The 21,223-nt window shown below is 43.5% G+C and overlaps 1 protein-coding gene across 1 annotated transcript in view; it reads left to right on the forward strand.

Moving 5' to 3' along the window:
- The window catches only part of COLQ (collagen like tail subunit of asymmetric acetylcholinesterase), an 88,379-nt gene that overhangs the window by 60,376 nt on the left and 6,780 nt on the right, over positions 1-21,223 (forward strand). Inside the window, exons 8-13 of the mRNA XM_007936745.1 lie at positions 1,227-1,289; positions 1,699-1,725; positions 2,367-2,411; positions 2,598-2,633; positions 6,754-6,834; positions 12,987-13,092. Coding sequence (XP_007934936.1) covers positions 1,227-1,289; positions 1,699-1,725; positions 2,367-2,411; positions 2,598-2,633; positions 6,754-6,834; positions 12,987-13,092 — 358 coding nt within the window. The remainder of the gene's footprint in view (positions 1-1,226; positions 1,290-1,698; positions 1,726-2,366; positions 2,412-2,597; positions 2,634-6,753; positions 6,835-12,986; positions 13,093-21,223) is intronic.

A 21,223-nucleotide genomic window follows, 5' to 3' on the forward strand; every position in this document is an offset into this window, starting at 1 on the left:
TGCCTAAGGAACTTGACTGCTAACCAGAAGGCTGGTGGTTCAAACCCACCAGTCACTCCTCAGAAGAAAGGTTGGGCAATCTACTTCCATAGAGATATCGCCTCAGAAACCCAAGGAGGGGTTGCTATGAGTTGGATCAGACTTGATGGCAATGAGTTTTTATTTTTATTTTTATAATATGCAAAGGGCAAAACAGATGAGTTTTGGTTTTGGTGCTGACAACCTTCTCCTTTGAGGTCCCAGTGATCTCATGCTTTCCCCAACCTTCTCTCAACCCTCTCCTGGAAAAAAGATCAAGTATTTGTCCATTTAGGGCACTTTAGTAAGCATTTTAGAAGCCCTGCTGGCAAATGGTTAAGCACTGGATTGTTAACTGAAAGCTTAGCAGTTTGAACTCACCAGCTGCTTTGCGGAAGAAAGATGAGGCAGCAGTCTTCTGTAAACATTTACAGCCTTGGAAACCCTATGGAGCAGTTTGACTCTGTCCTTTAGGGTTGCTATTGTTGTTGCTGTTAAATGCCATGGAGATGGACCTGACTCATAGCGACCCTTCCTTGGGTTTCTGAGATGGTTATCACTAATGAAGTAGATTGACCAACCTTCCGAGGAGTGGCTGGTGGATTTGAACCGCCAGGCTTCTGGTTAGCAGTCAAGTGTCTTAGGCACTACGCTACGAGAGCTCCTTTAGGGTTGCTATAAGTCAGACTTCAACTAGATGGTAATGGGTGTTTTTTTTTTTTTTTTTTTTTTGGTTTTACTGAGCATTTCAGGGCCACTGATGGTGCAGTAAGTAAACACTTGGTTGCTAACCAAAAGGTCGTGGTTTGAACCAACCTAGTGGCCCCAGGGGAGAAAAGACCTGGCAGTTTGCTCCTGTAAAGATTTCAACCTAGGAAACCCTATGGGTCAGTTCTACTGTGTCCTATAGGGTAGCTATTAGAGTTCACTTCACAGCACACAACAACAACAGTGAGCATTTAGTTCATGAAGTTGCTCTGCCTTGTGTAGTTAATTTTATATTTAATCTTACATACCAGAATAAAATGTAGAGTATGTAGCCTTCAGCCTTGGGAGTGAGCAAGGAGGTATTTGAGGGGTCTCAGATTCACAAGTCAGCCCCGATGTCCCCAGTTCCATCCAGATCTTGCCCATGCCTCTCCTGGCTCACTTTCTCCAAGAAATGTCACAGTTGGTCTTTTTGTTTTTTTCCCCCTCTAATCCCACAGGGTGAAAAAGGTGACCTGGGTATGATGGGCTTGCCAGGGTCAAGAGGACCAATGGGCTCCAAGGTTAGTTTGTTGGTGTAGGCATTCCCAGGTCTTCTCACTAAGGCTCAGGAGTGGGGACTGGCTGGGGCTGCCACTCTGGGCTGGGGAATGGTACAGAGGTTAGAGAGCTGGTCCAGTGAGCCTGCCTTTCTGATACACTATGCCCTGGGACGCAGTGGCATAAGGGATGCTATTCCTACTGTTCTCTTGGGCAGTGAGGGGAAAGCCTCTGCATAACAAAGCAAGTGGAAACCTTTATTCAGGTCTTTACAGGGTGATAAACAAGGTTCTTTTTAGGCCTAATGTAAACACAACCTTCAAGGACATATTTGTATTTCTACCATGTAAAGGAATTTTTCCCACTCTTGCACCAAGTCCAATGGTCCTATATGCCTGACTGTAAATGTATGTGCCTTCTGCTTTCTTTTAGGGCTACCCTGGATCCAGAGGGGAAAAGGTTAGTGCTTGTCCCTGATGGCTTCCCAGAGCCTGGCCTAGGTTGTGAGTTCTAGAGTCAGTGATGAGCAGAGGATGGGCCCAGGTTTCTATTTAGTCAGTGACTGCAGTGTCCATTCCTAGATATCCTCCTGTTCTTTGTCAGTGGGCAGAGAGAGAAGTGAAGGGCAGCCTGAAGCAGAGAAAAGAGGGTGGGTGAGAGGGAGGCAGTTCTTTTCCAAATGAAGGCAGAGATACCTCATAGAGCACATGAGCACTTGAATGTTTTGCCAGGGAGAAAATGAACACAGTTTGCATGGGGGTTCTGTACGAAGATGGTAGACATGTTTTTAGACCAAGCTTCCCATCTTTCAAAACAAAAACAACAGCAGCTGGAACTGAGGTACAAGCTTCCTACAAGATGAGACAGGACCTGGGACTTAGAATTTTCTGTTGCAATAGCTTTATTTTCTTAATGCAACATATCTTTGAGGATCAAATAAAAGGTAGATCACAAAGCATTCATTCCATGGGCAAGTCATCTGACATCTCTGCATCTGTTCTCTTGCTGTAAAATGAGAGTGTTGGTGAGCTTTTCCATTTGAAAATGCTCCAAACTGCCCTTCCACCCCCTATTGACTCTCTCTTGTGGTTTCCTCCTAGGGATCCAGAGGTGAAAGGGGTGACTTGGGTCCCAAAGGAGAAAAGGTAATGACCATTCATAGAAATGAGAAACTATAATGGAAGTGAGGCCCCCTCACCCATCCCCATCTTGTGGACTGAATTACTGACTGACTAGCAGGGCTCCACCTTGAAAATGGCTGACCAAGCTTTCCACAACCTTTTCAGACATTATTATAGAGGTGGTCACTCTATTTGTTATTCTCTTCACAGGGTTTCCCAGGACTTCCTGGAATGTTAGGACAGAAAGTAAGTACCTAGAAGCAGTGAAAACAGGCCTCATTGTATTCTCTACCCTCTACCAAAAAAACAAAGTCACTGCCATTGAGTTGATTTGACTCATAGTGACCCCTCCTTGGGTTTCTGAGGTGGTATCTTTACGGAAGTAGATTTCCCAATCTTCCTTCCGAGGAGTGGCTGGTGGGTTTGAACTGCCAACCTTCTGGTTAGCAGCAAATGCCTTAGGCATTATGCCACCAGACCTCCCATCTACTCTCTAAGCACAACAAAAAGAATTCTTCCTCTTTGTCCATCAGTCAGGGAAAGTGGGTTTACTGTGGAAGGTTCTGTTAAGCAAGTTGCCTCACACACAGGTCACAGGGTGGCAGGAGGTTCAAATATGTTCCTCCCATGCACATATACCTTCCAGTTCAATGAAAGGGAAAAGTTGTCTTATCTGGGTAGAGAGAGGCCCTTCTTTGCTTTTCCCATCACTTAGAGTCCCTGGCTGGTGCAAACAGTTAAGCAATTGACTATAAACTGGAAGGTTGATGGTTCAAACTTTCTCAGAGGTACTTTGGAAAAAAGGTCATTATTTTCCAAGAGGTCACAGCCTTCAGAAGCCTATGGAACAAGCACTACTCTATTATGCACACATGGGGTCATCATGAATTGAAATCAACTTAATGACAACTGGTTTTAGAGTTCAAGAGTAGAAAGCATCATGACAAGGGACTCAGACCTGATCTATTACTACTGAGGTCCCCTCGGCCCAAGGGCCCCCGTACAAGGTACAGGCATCTTTGGCTTAACTTCACTGCTGCCTAAGCCCTCGACTCTGTGCTTCCCCAGAGCTTGTACAAAAATCATTTTAGTTGGTTGACAAAAAACATTTTTTATTTTGATCATTCATTTTTTAATTTAAATAGTTAAATATTTAATGTGATTGCATGGATATATTGCTTGAGACAAGTCTAAATTGAAAAAGGAATCCATTTCAGTTGATTTAAAGACAAAGTAGTTAGTAAATAACAATTGGCTTGTGTATAGATAAGACAAAAATTATGAAGGTGACAGTTGATGGACAGAAAAAAATTTTTTTTTTTGTCTTTTTTTTTTTTTTATTGTGATTTGGGTGAAGATTTACAGAGCAAATTCACTCTCGATACAGCAGTTCACATATACTTTGTCTCATGTCATTGACCACAGTTTACCACAATGCAACAGCTCCCCTCCAACTTCCTCCCCATGGTACCACTTCCCAGTGTCCATCCCTCCATACTCTCCTGCCCCCTAAGCTGTGTCCCTGTGCATAAGCTGCCCTTCCTTCTCCCATGATTGTTCTCTCGAGGGCGTGTGTCTACTTGAGGTAAATGTTCAATTCACATGCCTGTACTTTGTTTGGCTGGAAACCGCAGGTGTGGGTTCAATTCCAGACCTGAAGGGTAGCTAGGGGCCATAGTCTCAGTGGTTCCACCAGGCTCTATTGGACCAGCAAACCTTGTCCCAACCATCCCCCCCCCCTTTTTTTTTTCCCTCCAAATGATTTTGAGTTTTGTTCCACATTGTTCTCCCTCTCTATCCAGGATCTCCTACATCCCTTCCAAGTGGATGACAGTGGTAGCCGGGCACCATCTAGTTCTTCTGGTCTCATACTTGTATAGGTTGCAGATTGGATGGTGTACCAGTCGTGGGGACTGATTGTTTCCATTAATTTTGGTTTTCTGCTTTCTTCTTTGCTCTTGACGAGGAGAGACCCATCGTTACATCTAGATGGCAGCTTGCTAGCTTTTAAGGTCCCAGTCGCTACTCACGAAAGTAGGAGGTGGAACAATGTTTTGTATAGTATGTTATGCCAATTGAGTTTGATGTCCCCTGTGACCATGGTCCCAGGCCCTCAGGATCAACTACTCAGTCGCTGTGGGTAGCTGGCTGTGACCAAGCAGTGACCATAAGCTAGCCCCTTGTCAGTTGTACTATACTCCTGGGGATTCTGATCCTTCACATAAACATATACTTAAAGTTTTTACTTACAGTTAGGGTCTGGAGAGAAAGTAGGGGAGGGGACAGTGAGGGAAGTGTCAAGGAATAAAGAAATGTATAAATGAGTATTTAGAACAACTAATTCAATATCATAAAATCAGTTCCTCATGTTATAAAGCATTGACATTGGTAAATATTATTTTAACCTAGGCTTCTGAATATAATATTTTTCAAACATTCAAGTGGGATACTTTCTTGGCATTTAAATGTTTTTTAAGGTCACCTTAAAGTTTTATTTTCCAAACTTGAATAATTTTTATCTGACCCTCTCCAGGCAGTAGAACATATATAAACACTTTCAATAATCTTGCATTAATTTACCATGATTTATCACTGCCTCAATCTGTCAAAAACACTGCTCCTTCTACCCTAGATATGCATGGGGTTAAAAAAAACAGATTAATTATAAAAACAAATTAAAGAAAACATTAAAAGAGAAAAAATAATTTCATTTAAAAATGCTTAGACTAGGTTTTCATTCAGTGACACAAGTAACATCAAAGAATAGTGAATTACTGTAAAATTAAATGTGACAGGTTCTCTGGGCTCTGCACCATTTACTAGACTTGCCTCCAAAGAATTTTCTTTCCTTTTCATGGTAGGCTGTTTTATGAGCTGATATGATAACCATAATTAGGTCTTAGGAGAGAAATTAGATCAAGAAATTACTGGCTGCTTCCAGTTGGTGAAAAGAAGGGCCACACTTCCTTCTGACAATCTTTGTTAAAAAAACATGTATGCTGTTTATACTGTTTTCTCCCAGCCAAACAAGAAGTCCCATCCCTTACTAGCTCCAAACAGCCAAGGGAAAATTATGCAAACATCTCCAAGGCTACAGAATCCATCCTATCCTTTCACACTCTCTCACTGCCTCCAATGCTGAAGAACATGACAGATTGGAAAGAAATCATACATTTAAGGATAATTCTTGGTGAGGCAAAACATTGATGGTTTGGGCAGGGACAAGCCATTGCTTGATCCAACAGATGATCTCAGAGCCTTATGCTTGGTCCTTGTTGTATACTGGTGTTCCCTGGAATTTTCCACCATGTTCTGTCTCCTCTGACTTCCACATGAAAAGTTGGCTGAGTGTTTATTGCTCTCTGTGGCTGGGGCAGCTCTTTGTGTGCAGTGCTGCTGACTAACAGAATCCCTCCCTGTGGTTGTTGCTAAACTGATCTTGCTGGTGGTGCATTCTGGGCTGTAGGGGGTTAACTGGTGTAGGAATGATGAGCACTGTGGGTTTGTGACCCAAAAAAAAAGAGCAATTGAACTTGGGATACTGGAAGGAGATGGGGAAGAAGGAGAGAAACTAAAACGAAGAGAGAGGTTTTGTGAAAGGTTGGCCTTAAACTATGGAATTCTGCAATTACTGCATTTGGTTCTAATAGTTCAAAATAGGGCCTTTCAACTAGGAATCTTGTTTCCATTTATTTCTATGCCTTTTACATTAATTATATTGAGCATTTGAACATTTGATAGGGAGACCTCTCCCTAGAAAAGAGAGTTTGTATCTGATTCAAATAAAAGTAAGCTGGTGCTCAAACCAATTTTTCTGAAGAATGGAGAAATATATAAACCTAAATAAAGGTCATTAATGAGCAGGAACTTTCCAATTTGATCTTTGTCAAAACTGTGACGAATCACTCAAAAACCCATAGATCTGAATTTTGCTAAAAACAAAATGAAACAAAACAAAAAAACATTACATTTCAACTAAAAGAGAAAACATCCCCCAGAGAGCTTGTAGTGTCACAGCCACACATAATGCTGAAACACACAAGGCTTCCATTTTGGCTGTTCTGGATGGTGAGTTGTCTCTCTAGTTTTGGCCCCCAAATTATGTGTTGTCTCTCTCAGGTAGTAACTAACCAACCAAGGGTTGCCTTCTCCTAGCCTTACTCTTCTTTGAAAAACTATCCACCCTTCACAGGACCTTATCACTGTCCTCACCTCCAGAGCAGCCCTTTTGGAAAAGATTTTGAAGATCAAGTAGACTACTCTCCTGATCAATGATCGGATTGACCTGAATAGATATAGATACCCCCCTACTCACCCACCTACACGCAAACACACACGTCCTAATTCCACTCTTTCTTCTTTCCAGGGTGAAATGGGTCCAAAGGGTGAACCTGGGCTAGCAGGACACCGGGGCCCCACAGGAAGACCAGGAAAAAGAGGCAAGCAGGTAAGAGCCCAGAGCTTACTACTTTCTTGAGGTCAAATCTAATGACCTGGGGATGTGGAGAGGGGCAGGCAAATGGGGGTAATCTGAGACATACCATAGACCTAGCTTCTAGGGACCTTTGGGCTGGTGGGCAGGGGCAGCACCACTTCCAGGAGTTGCTGGCTTCTCTAGACTTGCTACAGTTTCAGGCAGATGGGACAGGATGCTGTGTTCAAAGTGTGTCCAAGGCCAGAAGCTAGAGTGGGTCTTTGGTTTGTAAGAACAGGTCTATTTTAAGCAAAGCAACTAGAAATGGAAGCCAGAGCCGGTCATTTACTTAGAAAATCTGCTTTTGCCTCAATGTCCTAGATACAAATGGAGTTTTGGAGAACAGCCCAGACATTTCCCTGAAGTTGAAGGGTCTTCTGGGTTTCAACAATAGGATGCTTTGAATTGCCCCTCACATAGGCCCCCAATTTGTAAGTAACCCTCTTATTGGCACTATTAAGGCTTGAGGGAAATTTGGTGCTGAACTCCCCCTGGCCAGCAGTCACTGGTGCTAAGCTATGTGACATGATGGGGGAGGAAAGAGTGAAGGCCCTTTGCTTCGGCTGGCTTTAGAGCTGTGTTGAGTGCCCCAGAGAAAATTCTGGCCTTAATGAATGGGCATTCCTGAGAGAAGATGTGTCCTTTTACATCTTCGTTGTTGATTTGTTGGGGTTTTGTTTGTTTGGTTGGTTTTATTTTATTTTTTTGTTCCCAACCCCTTCTATATACCTGTAATACACTCATTACAGAAAACTTGGAAAATTTAGAAAAACAGAGGGGAAATCTCTAGAGACCTAATACCCAGGCATAACCACTGATACCGTTTAGTATATTTTCTTTGTTATTATTTCCTTTGTGTACATTCTAGTTGCTTCTTCTATATTCTACATACAATTATTATATCTTAAAATCACAATAAACACATTTTTAATTATACTATAGATACTCATAAACCTTTTAAACAACTTAAATGTCTGCATCATGTTTAATAAGTGAATAAACAGTAGATTGCTTGGGCAAGAAAGGACTAACCAAATTGTAATGCTGAGAGGTATTTGTGCACAAAGTTTTTCCATTCCTATAATTATTTTCTTAGGAGAAATTAGTGATCCTCAAACTTTAGCTTATATAAGAAGACTCTAGAGGGATGGTTCAACAGATTCTGTCTTCTGTGTGGAATGGTTGCGGGTTATGTTTGTCTCTCTAGTCATCAATGCCTAGGATTTATTTTCCAAAGATTCTGATGTAATTCACCTGGCATGGAACTTCAGCATGGGGTACTGTGTTTTTGAAAGCTCTCCACATGATTCTAATGTGCAGCCAGGGTTCAGAACCATGGGAACACTATGAAGCCAACACTGGTCTTTATCAAATAAACTTAGAAATGACACAGGCTCCAACCTGGGTAATTCAGACTCCATAATAACTTTTGAAGTCACAATATTTCACTCCAGTGGAAGATGTAAAGGAAATTTTATTTTTTAAAATCATTTTCTCTCCTCTGGATTTCCATCCAGAATTGTTTCCTGCTTGGGCTTCAAAAAGGCAGTTGACTACTGTCCTCTAGTTCTTTTCTTGGTCAATGTTTGCCTTTTCCCAGTGAGGACTGAAGCCAGGAAGGCTATTTCTTGACTATGCTGACAGTGATTCAGTTGGGTCAATCTTAAAAGTTACACAGAAGTATGTCCATGCAGGGGGGAGTGTGCCCATGATCGCGTATAGGGTTGGCAGACAATGTTTCTACAAGTGTATTTGTCTGTTTTGTAAGAATTTCCACATATATAGTAGAGCTGACAAGGGGCAAGTTTCTTGGCCATAGCCAGCTACCCAGAGGGAATGAGTAGTTGGACCTGTGGGCTCAGGACCATGGTTGCAGGGGACATCAAGCTCAATTGGCATAACATGCTGCACAAAAACATTGTTCCACCTCCTACTTTGGCAAGTAGCGACTGGGATCTTAAAAGCTTGCCAGCAGCCATCTAGATGCAACGATGGGTCTCCCCTCATCCAGAACAAAGAAGAATGAAGAAAACCAAAGACACATGGAAATAATTAGTCCAAGGGATTGGTATACCATGCAATCCTCAGCCTATATGACTATGAGACCAGAGGAACTAGATGGTGCCAGCTACCACTGTCAACCACTGGGAGGGGGATCTATGTAGGAGATCCTAGATAGAGTGGGAGAACAATGTGGAACAAAGCTCAAAGTTATTTAAAAGAAAAAAAAGTATCAGGTTTGCTGGTCTGATAGAGCCTGGTAGAACCACTGAGACTATGGCTCCTAGTTGCCCTTTAGGTCTGGAACTGGACCAACTCCTATGGCATCCAGCCAGACAAAAGACAGGGATATGAGCTGAACATTTACAATAGGTAGATACACTCCTTGGAGAGACCAATCATTGGAGAATAGAAGGTCTGTGTATGTACAGGGAGACAGCTTGGCGGGGAGGTGGGAGGTGAGAAGGACACAGGGAAGAGGTAACTGTGGGGAGGAAGTAGGAGGGGAGTTGTTGCAGTGTAGGAAATTGTAGTCAATGTCATGAGACAAAGTGTATGTGAGCTGCTATATGGAAAGTGAATTTGCTCTGTAAACTTTCACCCAAATTACAATAAAATAAAATAAAATAAAAGCTAAACAGAACCATGTCTAGGAGCTCCAAAAAGTTTAGAAAATGAGCTTATCCTTTCTATAAGCCGTTATCAACAACCCATATGTGCTCCCAACCCTCTGCTCCATTCTTGTCAGCACTTACTTGAATTGTTGGTTTTGCAAGACTGCCATTTTATCATGAACTATTTTCTGAGAGTGGAGTTTTATATATTGAGTGTTGGTTGGACGAGTGGTACTAAGAGTTTCTGGAGGTTATTTTAAGTCAGTCCAAAGCCTGGAATCAGAGGAAAAGCAGAAGGAACTATAGGAAATTAAAATTTCAGAATCAGAAGGATCTTGTTATTGTTGTTAGCTGTTACTGAGTGGACTCTCGGCTCATGATGACCCCATGCACTGCAGAATGAAATGCTGCTCCGTTGCAGAGCAGACAGTTGTGATCCATAGAGTTTTCATTTTCAGAAATACACTGCCAGGCCTTTCTTCCTTGCCCATCCTTGTCTGCAAGCTCTGCTGAAACCTGGTCAGCATCACAGCAACATACAAGCAAGCCTCCACTAGTAGATGAGTGGTGGCTGTGCTAGAGATGCCTTGGCTGGGAATTGAACCCAGGTTTCCCACACAGAAGATGAGAATTCTACCACTGAACTACCAGCGCACTCAGAAGGATCTTTCAAACCAAACCAAATTCACTGCCATTGAGTCAATTCTGACTCATAGCAACCCCCTTAGGGTTTCCAAGGCTGTAAATCTTTATGGAAGCAGACTCCCTCATCTTTCTCCCACAGAGCAGCTGGTGGGTTTGAACCACCAACATTTTGGTTAGCAGCCAAATGCCTTAACCACTGCACCACCAGAGGTCCTTCAGAAGGATCTCGTTGTTGTTGTTATGTGCCATCGAGTCGGACCCGACTCATAGCAACCCCTCCTTGGGTTTCCGAAGCAGTATCACTATGGAAGTAGATTGCCCCATCTTCTTTCCAAGGAGTGGCTGGTGGGTCTGAACCACCAGCCTTCTGGTTAGCAGTCAAGTGCCTTTAGCCACTATGCTACCAGAACTCCCTCAGAAGCATCTTAGAGACCATCTAATCCAATCCCATCAATTCATTCACATGGAAAGTGAGGGCTAGAAAGATGGAGTGACTAGCCCCAGACCCCTCAGCCAAGCCAGCTTCAAAGCCAGGGTACAGCTTAAATGTTGTTGTTGTTATGTTGTTATGTGCCATTGGTCGGCCCCCAACTCATAGCTACCCCTCCTTGGGTTTCTGAGACGGTATCACTACGGAAGTAAATTGCCCAACCTTCCTTCCGAGGAGTGGCTGGTGGATTTGAACTGCCAGCCTTCTGGTTAGCAGTCAAGTGCCACCAGAGCTCCCTACTCTCCTCCATACCACACATCTCCTCTATATCACCTTCATGCTTGAGGATTTACCTTCAGGTAGGCCTAGCAAAGCAGCTATTGACTTTATTATAAAGACTTTTGGTTAAGGAGACTGATCAAACTCCCTGAGGGAAATGTCCTAACTTTGTGGCAAGTAAAGAATAAAAAATGCCTTTCCTGGAAAGTACTGCTCAGGGAATGGGAGACCTGCTCATGGAGACATTGTTCGTCCTGAGCAGATGACCAATAAGCAGAATATTCCAGTACTCCTTATGTTTGAATCAAAGAGCATTTCCAGCTTCTTCAAGCTTTAGCACTTCCTGTGCTTACAGCCAGCTGACACAGCTATTAGGAAAACAATCCTTAACCATGGCTATATTAAGACGTGTGACTTCCTTTGCTGTTCTGGGACCTGCCTTGGTTATCTCCTGGAATGCTTCAACTTGGCCTAAGGCTTGCAGAGTCTCTCCATAAGGGTGGAAATGGAAACAAACTCTGTCCTCCCATGTGCCATATTAACAACTTAAGAGCTCCTTGGACACAGCCAAGAGGGCTCCCAGGGCCATGTTGACAAGGTAGGTCACATGTCACCATTGGGATTGGAAAGAGTCCCTGGCACACCTGCTCCTCAGACTCAAAGAAGATTGTATTTCATCAGGTGTGCAAGCCTGCCAAAGCACAAATGTAGACAAGGGATCCAGGCCAAAGATGTCAGCATCAATCACTATCCTGGTTACACATGGGGCAAGAGTGGACAATTAGCAAATTGTTCTGGGACAGAAGCTACAGAGTACACTCAGCCTTGGTTTCTAGGGTCACTTCCAAAGGTAGCCTAAAGGAGAAAGAAAGCTAAGAGCTTAACAGTTGTTCTTGATGCAGCTAAGAAGATACCCTGTGTGGAATGGCTATAGCTGCAGGTATGCCTCTCTTTAAGAAAGCAGGACTTCTTGAAAAGTATGAAAAAGATGGCACCAAGTCAGTTAGTGGGGTAACTCCCTTGTCTCCCAGAAGTCTTCAGTCTATGCAAAGCTCTTCTTCACCTCTGAAGTCTTTCTAAGCCTCACAACATATCTATGTGGAATCTGTATTTACCAGCCCCACTTTATACCCAAGAAAGCCAAGGCACAAAAAGATGACATCATTTACTGAGGGTCTTGTGGCCAAAGTGAAAATTCAGATCCCTTGATTTATGGTTCAACAATGCCATCTCCCCTTTGTGTTTGCAGCTTTTTCTCCCTTCCTCATTTGATCTAGGGAAGGGAGGTGAACAAGACAGATTCTAGCTGCCAGGGTGCTTACATCTCATGCTGAGACTTGCATGAAATGATCGTACAAATAATCATAGAGTTATGATTTGGGATAAGTGCTGTGAAGGAAAAGGGTTGAGTTACGAAAGTCTATGAGGGGAGAATCAACTCAGTCTGGAGAGGTCAGGGAAGTCTTTGTGGAGGCAACAATGTTCGTTGGAGCTGAGAGCTGAAGGATGGGGGGTGGGGTGGCAGTTAACTAGGCAGAGGGAAGAGTCTTGAGAAAGAGATAAGAGGCATGGTGCTCTTGCATTACAAGAAGATAATGTAGTTGGAGCCCAGAGAAGAGGTCCAGGGAGGCTGGAAAGGATTGGAAAGCATGGCCATGTAAGGTTTTATGGGCTGAACGCCAGAGCTGGATCTTTACGCAGGAGCAAGGAGAGGCCAACGAGTGGGAACAATCCTTGCAGAGAAATAGAAATGGTCCTGACAAGCAAGCACAAGGCCTGAGTTCCAAGCCCTACTCTGCCACCTCAATGCGCAGTGACCTGAGTAAATCCCCAGTTCTGAGCTCATTTCCTCATCTACCAGAAGGACTGGAGGGTGGAGTAAATTGGCTCCTTTCAGCTGTTATGTGCCATGTTTCTAGAATAAAGCAGGAAGTAGGGTTTGAAAACTTGCAATCAGCTATCACTATTGCAAATATCATTTTCCCTGAGCTTTTTAGGAGCATGGTGGTCAAGACTTCAGGGCTGTATCCTGCCCTGGGCTCTGGCCCCAAAGTGCAACATGGCCCCTGATTAGACACAAAAGGAGAAAGAAGTTTGCCATAGCATGCTATCACACAACTGATTATTGTAACAGCCTCTGCCTTTCTCCTCATCAGGGACAGAAGGGAGATAGTGGAGTTATGGGCCCTCCAGGCAAGCCTGGACCTGCTGGTCAACCTGGCCCTCCAGGACCCCCAGGACCTCTAGGCCCCCCAGCTGCAGGTAAGAACTACACTGCTTCATCTGATCTACAGCTTCACCCTCCTGGCCAGTATCCCCAGAGAGGGCACAAGGAGTTGGGAACAGAGCTCTGCCTTGTGTTTATTAGTTAGAAACTGCCAGAGGCACTTTAATTCCTTATTAATTTCTCCACAATTTGGCTCATTCAACTTTTATACAAGAGAGATAAACATCATTCTGGCTTTGTTTCAGCATTTTGGAGAACAAATAGAGGAAGGGAAAAGAAAAAAAAAATTGTATTGTTCATGTCATTTATAGCTTAGGTGAAAAATAACAGGTACATGTTTTACTAACTAACACCTCTTTCTAGAAAAAAAAAAAAAAACATGTTTCATGGCTCCAGCAATTCTCTTATACCTAGAACTAAAGATGACATTGCAGATTTTTCTATCTTATTATCTATCTATCTCTCATATTATGAAAGTATTTATTTATTTGCATTGAATATAGAAAGAAATCACAAAAAAAGAAATTAAAAACAAGAAAAAAAAATCAAAATCAACCACTTGCAGAGGGGATAGTTACATTCTACTTACTACTATGACCTACTTCTGAAAATCAACCATTGTAATCCCTATGGAGCACAGTTCTACTGACACAGTTGGGGACTGTGTAGGAGCCATTTATTTAGTTTATTTCCTTGTCAGTTCAAAGGAAGTTTTTATATATCATCTGAAGCACAGTACTTGTAAGTTAAAGAATACTCTTCACTCACTGTGTAAAATTTTTTTGTTTTGTTTTCAGTTATGTGAAAGGAATCAAAACTTTTTTTTTTTTTTAGTTTGCCTCTCTTGTTTTTTTTTTTTTTAAATTTATTGTGATTTGGGTGAAAGTTTACAGAGCAAAGTCACTTCCAATATAGCAGCTCACATACACTTTGTCTCATGACATCGACTGTAATTTCCCAAAACGCAACAGCTCCCCTCCCACTTCCTTCCCATGGTTACCTCTCTCCTGTTTCCTTGCCTCCCAAGCACTCCTGCCACCCCCCTCCCCACTCCCGAAGCTGTCTTCCTGTGCGTACACAGCCCTTCTATTCTCCCATGATTGATCTCTCCAAGGAGTGTATCTACCTAATGTAAAGGTTCAGCTCATATGCCTGTCTTCTGTTTGGCTGGAAGCCACAGGAGTGGGTTCAATTCCAGACCTGAAGGGCAGCTAAGGGCCATAGTCTCAGTGGTTCCACCAGGCTCTATCAGACCAGCAAACCTGGTACCTTTTTTTTTTTTTTTTTTAATAATTTTGAGTTTTATTCCACAGTGTTCTCCCACTCTATCCAGGATCTCCTACAAAGATCTCCCTCCAAGTGGTTGACAGTAGTAGCCAGGCACCATCTAGTTCTTCTGATCTCATAGTAGTACAGGCTGAGGATTGCATGGTGTAACAGTCCCTTAGACTATCTTTGGTTTTCTTCATTCTTCTTTGCTCTGGAGAAGAAGAGACAAATCCTATGTCCAGATGTCCACTTGCAAGCTTTTAAGATCCCAGTTGTTACTCACCAAAGTAGGATGTGGAACAATGTTTTTGTATAGTATGTTACGCCAGTTGAGCTTGATGTCTCCTGTGACTATGGTTCTGAGCCCACAGGTCCAACTACTCACTCCCCCTGGGTAGCTCACTGTGGCCAAGAAGTGACTACAACCTTCTCCCTTGTCAGCTCTACTATATACCTGGAAATTCTTATAGAACGTACAAATACAGTTGTAGAAACATTGTCTGCCAACCCTATATGATCATGGGCACATTCCCTGCTGCATAGATACACCTAATAGTTCAGTCTGTCCACCCATCTATCCACCCGTTTTTTGTTTTCAATGTTTTTTGTTTTTTTTTCAATGTTTGCCATCACTGACAACGTAGTACTCTATGTGCAAAAGGGTTCATCTTTGTTGTCTATACCTCCCATGCACCTCTGTATGTCTTCCTCTTCCTCAAAGCCACTGTGTTGATCACTCACATTTGGTACATTGCCTTTCTCTTCACCCAAATCAATACTTGTCTCTGCCTATCTAACAGTGTTCCCTTCCCTCCCTTCCCACCCCTGGTAACCAACAAAGAAAATTTCCTTCCATATAGAAACCTTTCCTTGACTTCAAAACTATTTTATTCTAACTTTTTTCTTGAGAAAATGGAGAAATTTTTAAAATTCCACACTACGCTTCCCCCCACTCCAAGTTAATAGGAACATATCTGCAACCACACGGGATGGACACAAGAAGTCATTGCTTTAGATCAAATTTTAAACCAAATTAAAGCTGACTCTGAGACTCTAACTTGCCAGAGTGCCAGGAAAATGCAATTTGAGGGATTATTAGGGTTCTCTCCACTTCTCCAAACTGCCCCAAAGGGTTGGGCAAAGAGCCTAAAGAATAATGAGAGAAAACATCCAGGGAGGTCCCTCAGCCTTTGATCTACCCTATTTACCTTTAAATGCTTGTTGTCCATATTCATGTGGTCCTGGATACTGGAGACCAGAGTCCTCATCCCATGCTTGGATTCCAGAACATTTCCAAGGCTGAGGATCCTGGTCCCATGATCTGACTTCCCCAGGAGAACCCCACAACCATCCCTTCTGAGACCTTGTTCCTTCCCAGGATAACGAATCCCTTTCCCTTGAAGAATTCTCCTCCATGTCTGGGGAAATACCTCTCTGTTCCATCCTCCCACCCCCTCCCTCCTCATGTTCCTCAGTCACCACCACTCCTTTGTCCTGAGAATAGAAGGCAAAAAGGCAAGGAGGTCTTCAAATAGTACCTGTTTTCAGTAAGGGCAAGAAAGCACAAAATCTGGCTACCTCTTTGAAATTGAGGGAGTAGGAAACACCGGGAGAGCAAATATCAAGTAGTATGTAAATTATCTTGCTGCACCTAATCCCATTTTGGTAAGGGAACTAGAGTTGCGGCGTAGCTGAGGCCATGTGTCTGCACTCCATAATCTGTTTGTGGGACTTGGCTGGATGATCCAGATGGGGTCCTTCCAGCTGGCGCTCACCCTTCAAGGCCCTGACAAATATAAAGTCCCTGGGCTCTGTGATCATGAGCGGTTGAAGCCAGCAACTGAGATTGTAGCTTGAAGCCTGGGTTTTACCTTTGGACAGGGACTCTCTTGGCCCATGGGTTCTTGGGGGTTCATAAAACTGAGCAATTAGGGAGCAGAGGGTGAGATAGAGGTTCAGAAAGGTCTGCAAGAAATTGAGACATTAACGGTCTTCTTGTGCTTATTTGTTAAAGTTGTCCTGATGTCCTCATCTGACCTGGGTTCTGGTTCCTTCCTGGAACCTGGGATTGAATGAGAAGAGCAGGGCCTGGGGAAAGTCAGTAGCTCACTCAGATGCCCACTGTTTTGTCTTGCCCATCTCCAGAATATTGAATCTTACCAGTTTAGTTTAGCCTAGCATCATCCTATTTGCTTTCTTTGGCCTTCCAGGTCCTCCTCATTGTACCCACATCCTCTTCCCCCGACCCCTTCATCTTCCTAACCACCTACTGCCTCTCCTCCTTCTTCCCTCTACTCTTCCTTCTTTCCCTATCCACTGCCATATCCCAGGCAAACCACCCACTGTCCTCCAGTGTCCACTCAGGTCTCCACCAAGCTGAAACATCTTCCCACTGTGTCTCTGGATCCACAAGGCTGTGCTATACATTTGGCCTTATATACTATTCCTTATCAATAAGGCCTTCTTTGACCCCCTAACTGGACAAGGCTCCATCCCTGAACCTCCGTCACACATTGCACATCTTTTATGGCCTCTCCACTGGTAACTATGTCTGCAGGTGTGTTTCAACTCCCTGCTAGATGCCAAGTTCCTTGAGGGCAGGGTTGGTGGCTATCAGCTCCATACCACTATGGCATCCAGCATGGGCTCATGGGCAAGGGGTGCCTTGGCTCACAGTGTCTTCTGAGCTGGGTATTGCCAGAGCAGCCAAGCAGTACACAGACTTCTCTTTGGACTGATGTGCCTTCTTTGGGTTACTTCCTTTCTGAGGAGACTCCCTGGGGGAGGAGGCTCCCTGGTGGAGGAGGCTGAGTAGGGAAAGAGGCAAAACTGCACAATAATCCTGCTCTTTGGAAAGGTCTTGGAGCAGGGGATAGTGTTAAGGAGTGGAAGGGGAAGGAATTTAAAAGAGACCTTCTCTGCCACCAGTCAGAAAATCAATTATCTAGAGTCAAAACAGACCCTGAAAGAGAATCCTGAGACTTTGAGAATGTGATAAAAGCCCCAAATACACTCCTGGGGGGAATAATGCCTAAGGCTTTTGACTGCTAACCATGAGGCTGGCGGTTTAAACCCACCAGCCACTCCTCGGAAGGAAGATTGGGCAATCTACTTCTATAGTGATACTGCTTTGGAAACCCAAGGAGGGGTCGCTGTGAGTTAGATCCAACTCGATGGCAGTGAGTTTGTTTTATATATATATATATATAAATGTATGTATGTATGTATGTTTATATATGTGTGTGTGTATAGCTCTGGTAGTACTGTGGTAGAGGCATTGGAGTGATAACCAAAAGGTTGACAGTTTGAACCCACCAGCTGCTCCACAGAAGAAAGATGAGGTGGTCGGCTTCTGTAAAGATTTACAGCCTTGGGGGTCACTGTAAATTGGAATTGACTCTATGGCAGTGGGTTTGGTTTTAGGTTATACATATAGTGAAAAAAAGAAAGAAAAAAAAAATATATATGTATACAGAGAGAGAGAGAGAGAGAAAGAGAGAGAGAGAGATGCACTAAAGATCCTGCTCCGGGGTAGCACAAACAGTTAATGTGCTCAGCTGCTAACTGAAATGTTGGAAGTTTGAGTCCACCCAGAGGATCCTCAGAAGAATGTCCTAGGGATCTACTTCTGAAAAATCAACTGTTGAAAACTCCATGGATCACAGTTCTACCCTGACACACAGGGGGTCTCCATAAGCCAGAGTCAGCTTGATGGCTACTGGTTTGGTTTACACTCAAGACCCCACACCTTATTTCACAGAGTTCCAGAACCCCATCTTGGTGTAGTCTCAGGTCTGTAGAGCACAGGGTAAACTCCCCTAGTCTAGTCTAACTCTTCATTAATGAATAAGTACCTTGAGCCCCAGAGAAGTCACAGAGAATACTGAGGCATATAGTCACATCTGGTCCAGAATCAATCTATGACACCTGGTGCTGCGAACTTCCCCTTGGCCACACAGCCCTTGCAGGAGTTGAGCAGAAGCAAGGGCTGCCTGGAGAGTTGTATCCAGGCTCTTCTGTCTCCTCCCAGACTCCCCTCTCCTGACTGCAGCCAAGGGTGAGTGGAGACTCCCTAATAGAGATGGAGAGCTGGCTTACTGGCTGCAGGGTGGTGATGGGGCCAGACCTGTGAGATAAGTTCAGAGAGGCCTTGGTGGGGAAATTTGGGTGGCTGTGCCTTTTAGTGCAGCTGCGCAAGAAACCAGCAAGGGTAAGGGATGCCTTCTGATAACTGGGAGGAAGCAGCAGGAAAGGTGTACTGGTGGCAGAGAGCAGCTGCCCTGTCAGAGGCCACCCTGGTTCTGGTGCCCAGTACTGGAGCCTGGTGGTACTGGGGAATGTGGAGGGAGGGAGCTGTTTAATAACTTGTTATAGGGAAAGAAGGGCTACAGGAGGGGATAAAGACAAAATGCCTTGAGGATTTAATTTGCAATAATCAAATCACAAATTTAGCTGAGTGCTTCCTGCACCCAGACTGGGTATAAGTGAATCAGAGTGGTACCTGGGAATTACCAGCTTCCTGAGAGCATCAGTATTCTTGGACATTTGCCTTTTGAACGGCATAATGTTAAGTCAAACATGAATTCTCAACCTCACCACTAATTAACTGGAGCATACCAGACAAACTCTGGTATATCTTTGAGGCCTTGGTTCTAGTGAAGGAGTTGGAGTCACAGAACCTTCTAGAAGGCTGCTCCAGTGCCAATCTCATTTCCTTGCTTACCTGGGTTTCCCCAGGTGCTGATTACCTGGAATATTCCCAGGAATCTCTGTCTCCCCAGGCTTTTCTGAAAATATCAGAAACACAAGACTGGAACTTTTTCCATGGAATTGTATTCATATTTTCTGTTAGAACAAACAACTATAATTTGGTATGAGAAGTTGGCAAACCTCCCTCCTCCTCATGTCAGCAGCATTTCTGATTTTGGATGCAATAGTAAAATAGCTTGGGAGGCCTCAGGGTGTGGGGCCTCTCCCCTGGGGTCTCCTCCTCCAGCTGCAGGTGCTTCTCTGGGTCCTGACCAGACGTCTCTCCTAGGGTCATGTTATTTCCTGCCCCTCTGGGATTCCTATATCTTGTCTCCAGTTGTTGGATGCCCTCACATGCCATAGGACCTGCCTTGTCATTGCCTGGAAATCAATGACTGGCTGGTATTCGAAGTCCCCTTATTCAGGAGGAGAGGTACTTATTAACAGTGGTTACAGTGGAGTCACTAGGGTTGGTGTCACCCCCCTGACCTCCTCCCAAACCAGACCATATAGAACACTTAGTAATCTCTATTATAAATTTAAATCATAGAAGAATATGTGATAAATATAGTTGTAAGTTGCTTAAATGCAGTATTTCTTAGATTGTATGAATACTAACAACAAATTTGTTTTATAAAATCTTTCTGCTTTGAATTACAACATTAATAGTTACCACATTATTAGCAACCAAACAGGAGCCTTTTTTGATTTTTCTCCTTTTCTTTTTATTTCTTCATTCTCAAAAAAGTTATTGATACAGGCCCACAAGGAGCCCCTGGTAGCATAGTGCCTAAGGCATTTGACTGCTTAACAGAAGGCTGGCAGTTCAAACCCACCAGCCACTCCTCGAAAGGAAGTTTGGGCAATCTACTTCCGTAGTGATACCACCTCAGAAACCCAAGGAGGGGTCGCTATGAGTCGGATCACTTGACAGCAGTGAGTTTGGTTTGGTTTTGTATAGGCCCACGAACACTAGTTACCACAATATTGTATCCAAAACATCAGAAAATTTGGCAAAATCAGTGAGTATAGAGACACTGGCAGCAATGAAAACAACAGCACGTGCTTGTAGTGAGTGCAAATGAAACCACGTGATTCAGAGCATCGCTGTAATTGAGTAATAATGATAGCTCTGACAACTCACTGGAAGGTTCAAAAAGTAAATTAGCAAAGAATTTTAGCCTTGAAGATATATTGATACATGTAAACTGGGCATATGAAAAATGTTTTTCTTATTATAACTAACTACAGGGATTTTTTTAAATAAAAAATAATACCTTTTTGCTGAAACACTGCACAAAAATTTTATGGATAGTCATTTCGGTTTCACTTCCTCTGACAGTGGTGGTCTCTCCGCCCACATCCTCCTAATGACACCACTGCTTGTTTCCTTTCGTAGTATCCATCTTTTCTTCTTTTTTCCTCGTGGATAGTTCTTGCTTTATTCTTTTTCTACTGATGAGAGGGTGACTCCTAGACTTTTCCACAGACCTTGTCTCTCCAGTTCGTCTGCATTCAGTCATTCAATCATCAAACACATACAATACCTCTATGGTGTGTCAAGCAGTGGTGAGTAAAAGCAGACACAAGCCCTGTCCTCACGGAACTTACATTTTACCAAGGGAGAGAGACCTTGCTATGTAGAGTCATAAACATGTAAGTACATAAAGAAAAGGCATAGGGATCTATGAAATTTTTCCCAAGATGAACATGGAAATGTGAAGACCCAAAAAGTCTTCCCTACGGAAGTGATGTTTGAGCCCAGATCAGAAGGGAGTTAGGAGGTACTGGCAAGGAGAGGTGGAGGGTGAAGGGGAGGACAGTCTGAAGGAGAGTGGCCTATGGAAAGATCGTTTCCCCAGACCAGTGACTCTCAACTTTGGCGCACACTGCAATCATCTTGAGAGCTTTAAAGATATGGATGCCTGGGACCTAGTCCCAAAAATCTTAATAGAATTTGTCTGTGGTATGGCCTGGACATCTGGACCTTAAAAGTCAAAGTGAGAACTACCACTTCAGAGGGCCCCCACATTGCAGGTATTTTCTGTTCATATCACTCTGGGACATGTTCTGACTTTTTTCTGTATCAGGAGAGAGTAAGTGGGCTAAGCATTTACAAATGTTGCATTTTCTTTAAAAAATAACCAA

The sequence above is a fragment of the Orycteropus afer genome, unplaced genomic scaffold, assembly GCF_000298275.1.
Source record: "Orycteropus afer afer isolate SDZICR_OR568_19922 unplaced genomic scaffold, OryAfe1.0 scaffold00003, whole genome shotgun sequence".
Classification (NCBI taxonomy): domain Eukaryota; kingdom Metazoa; phylum Chordata; class Mammalia; order Tubulidentata; family Orycteropodidae; genus Orycteropus; species Orycteropus afer.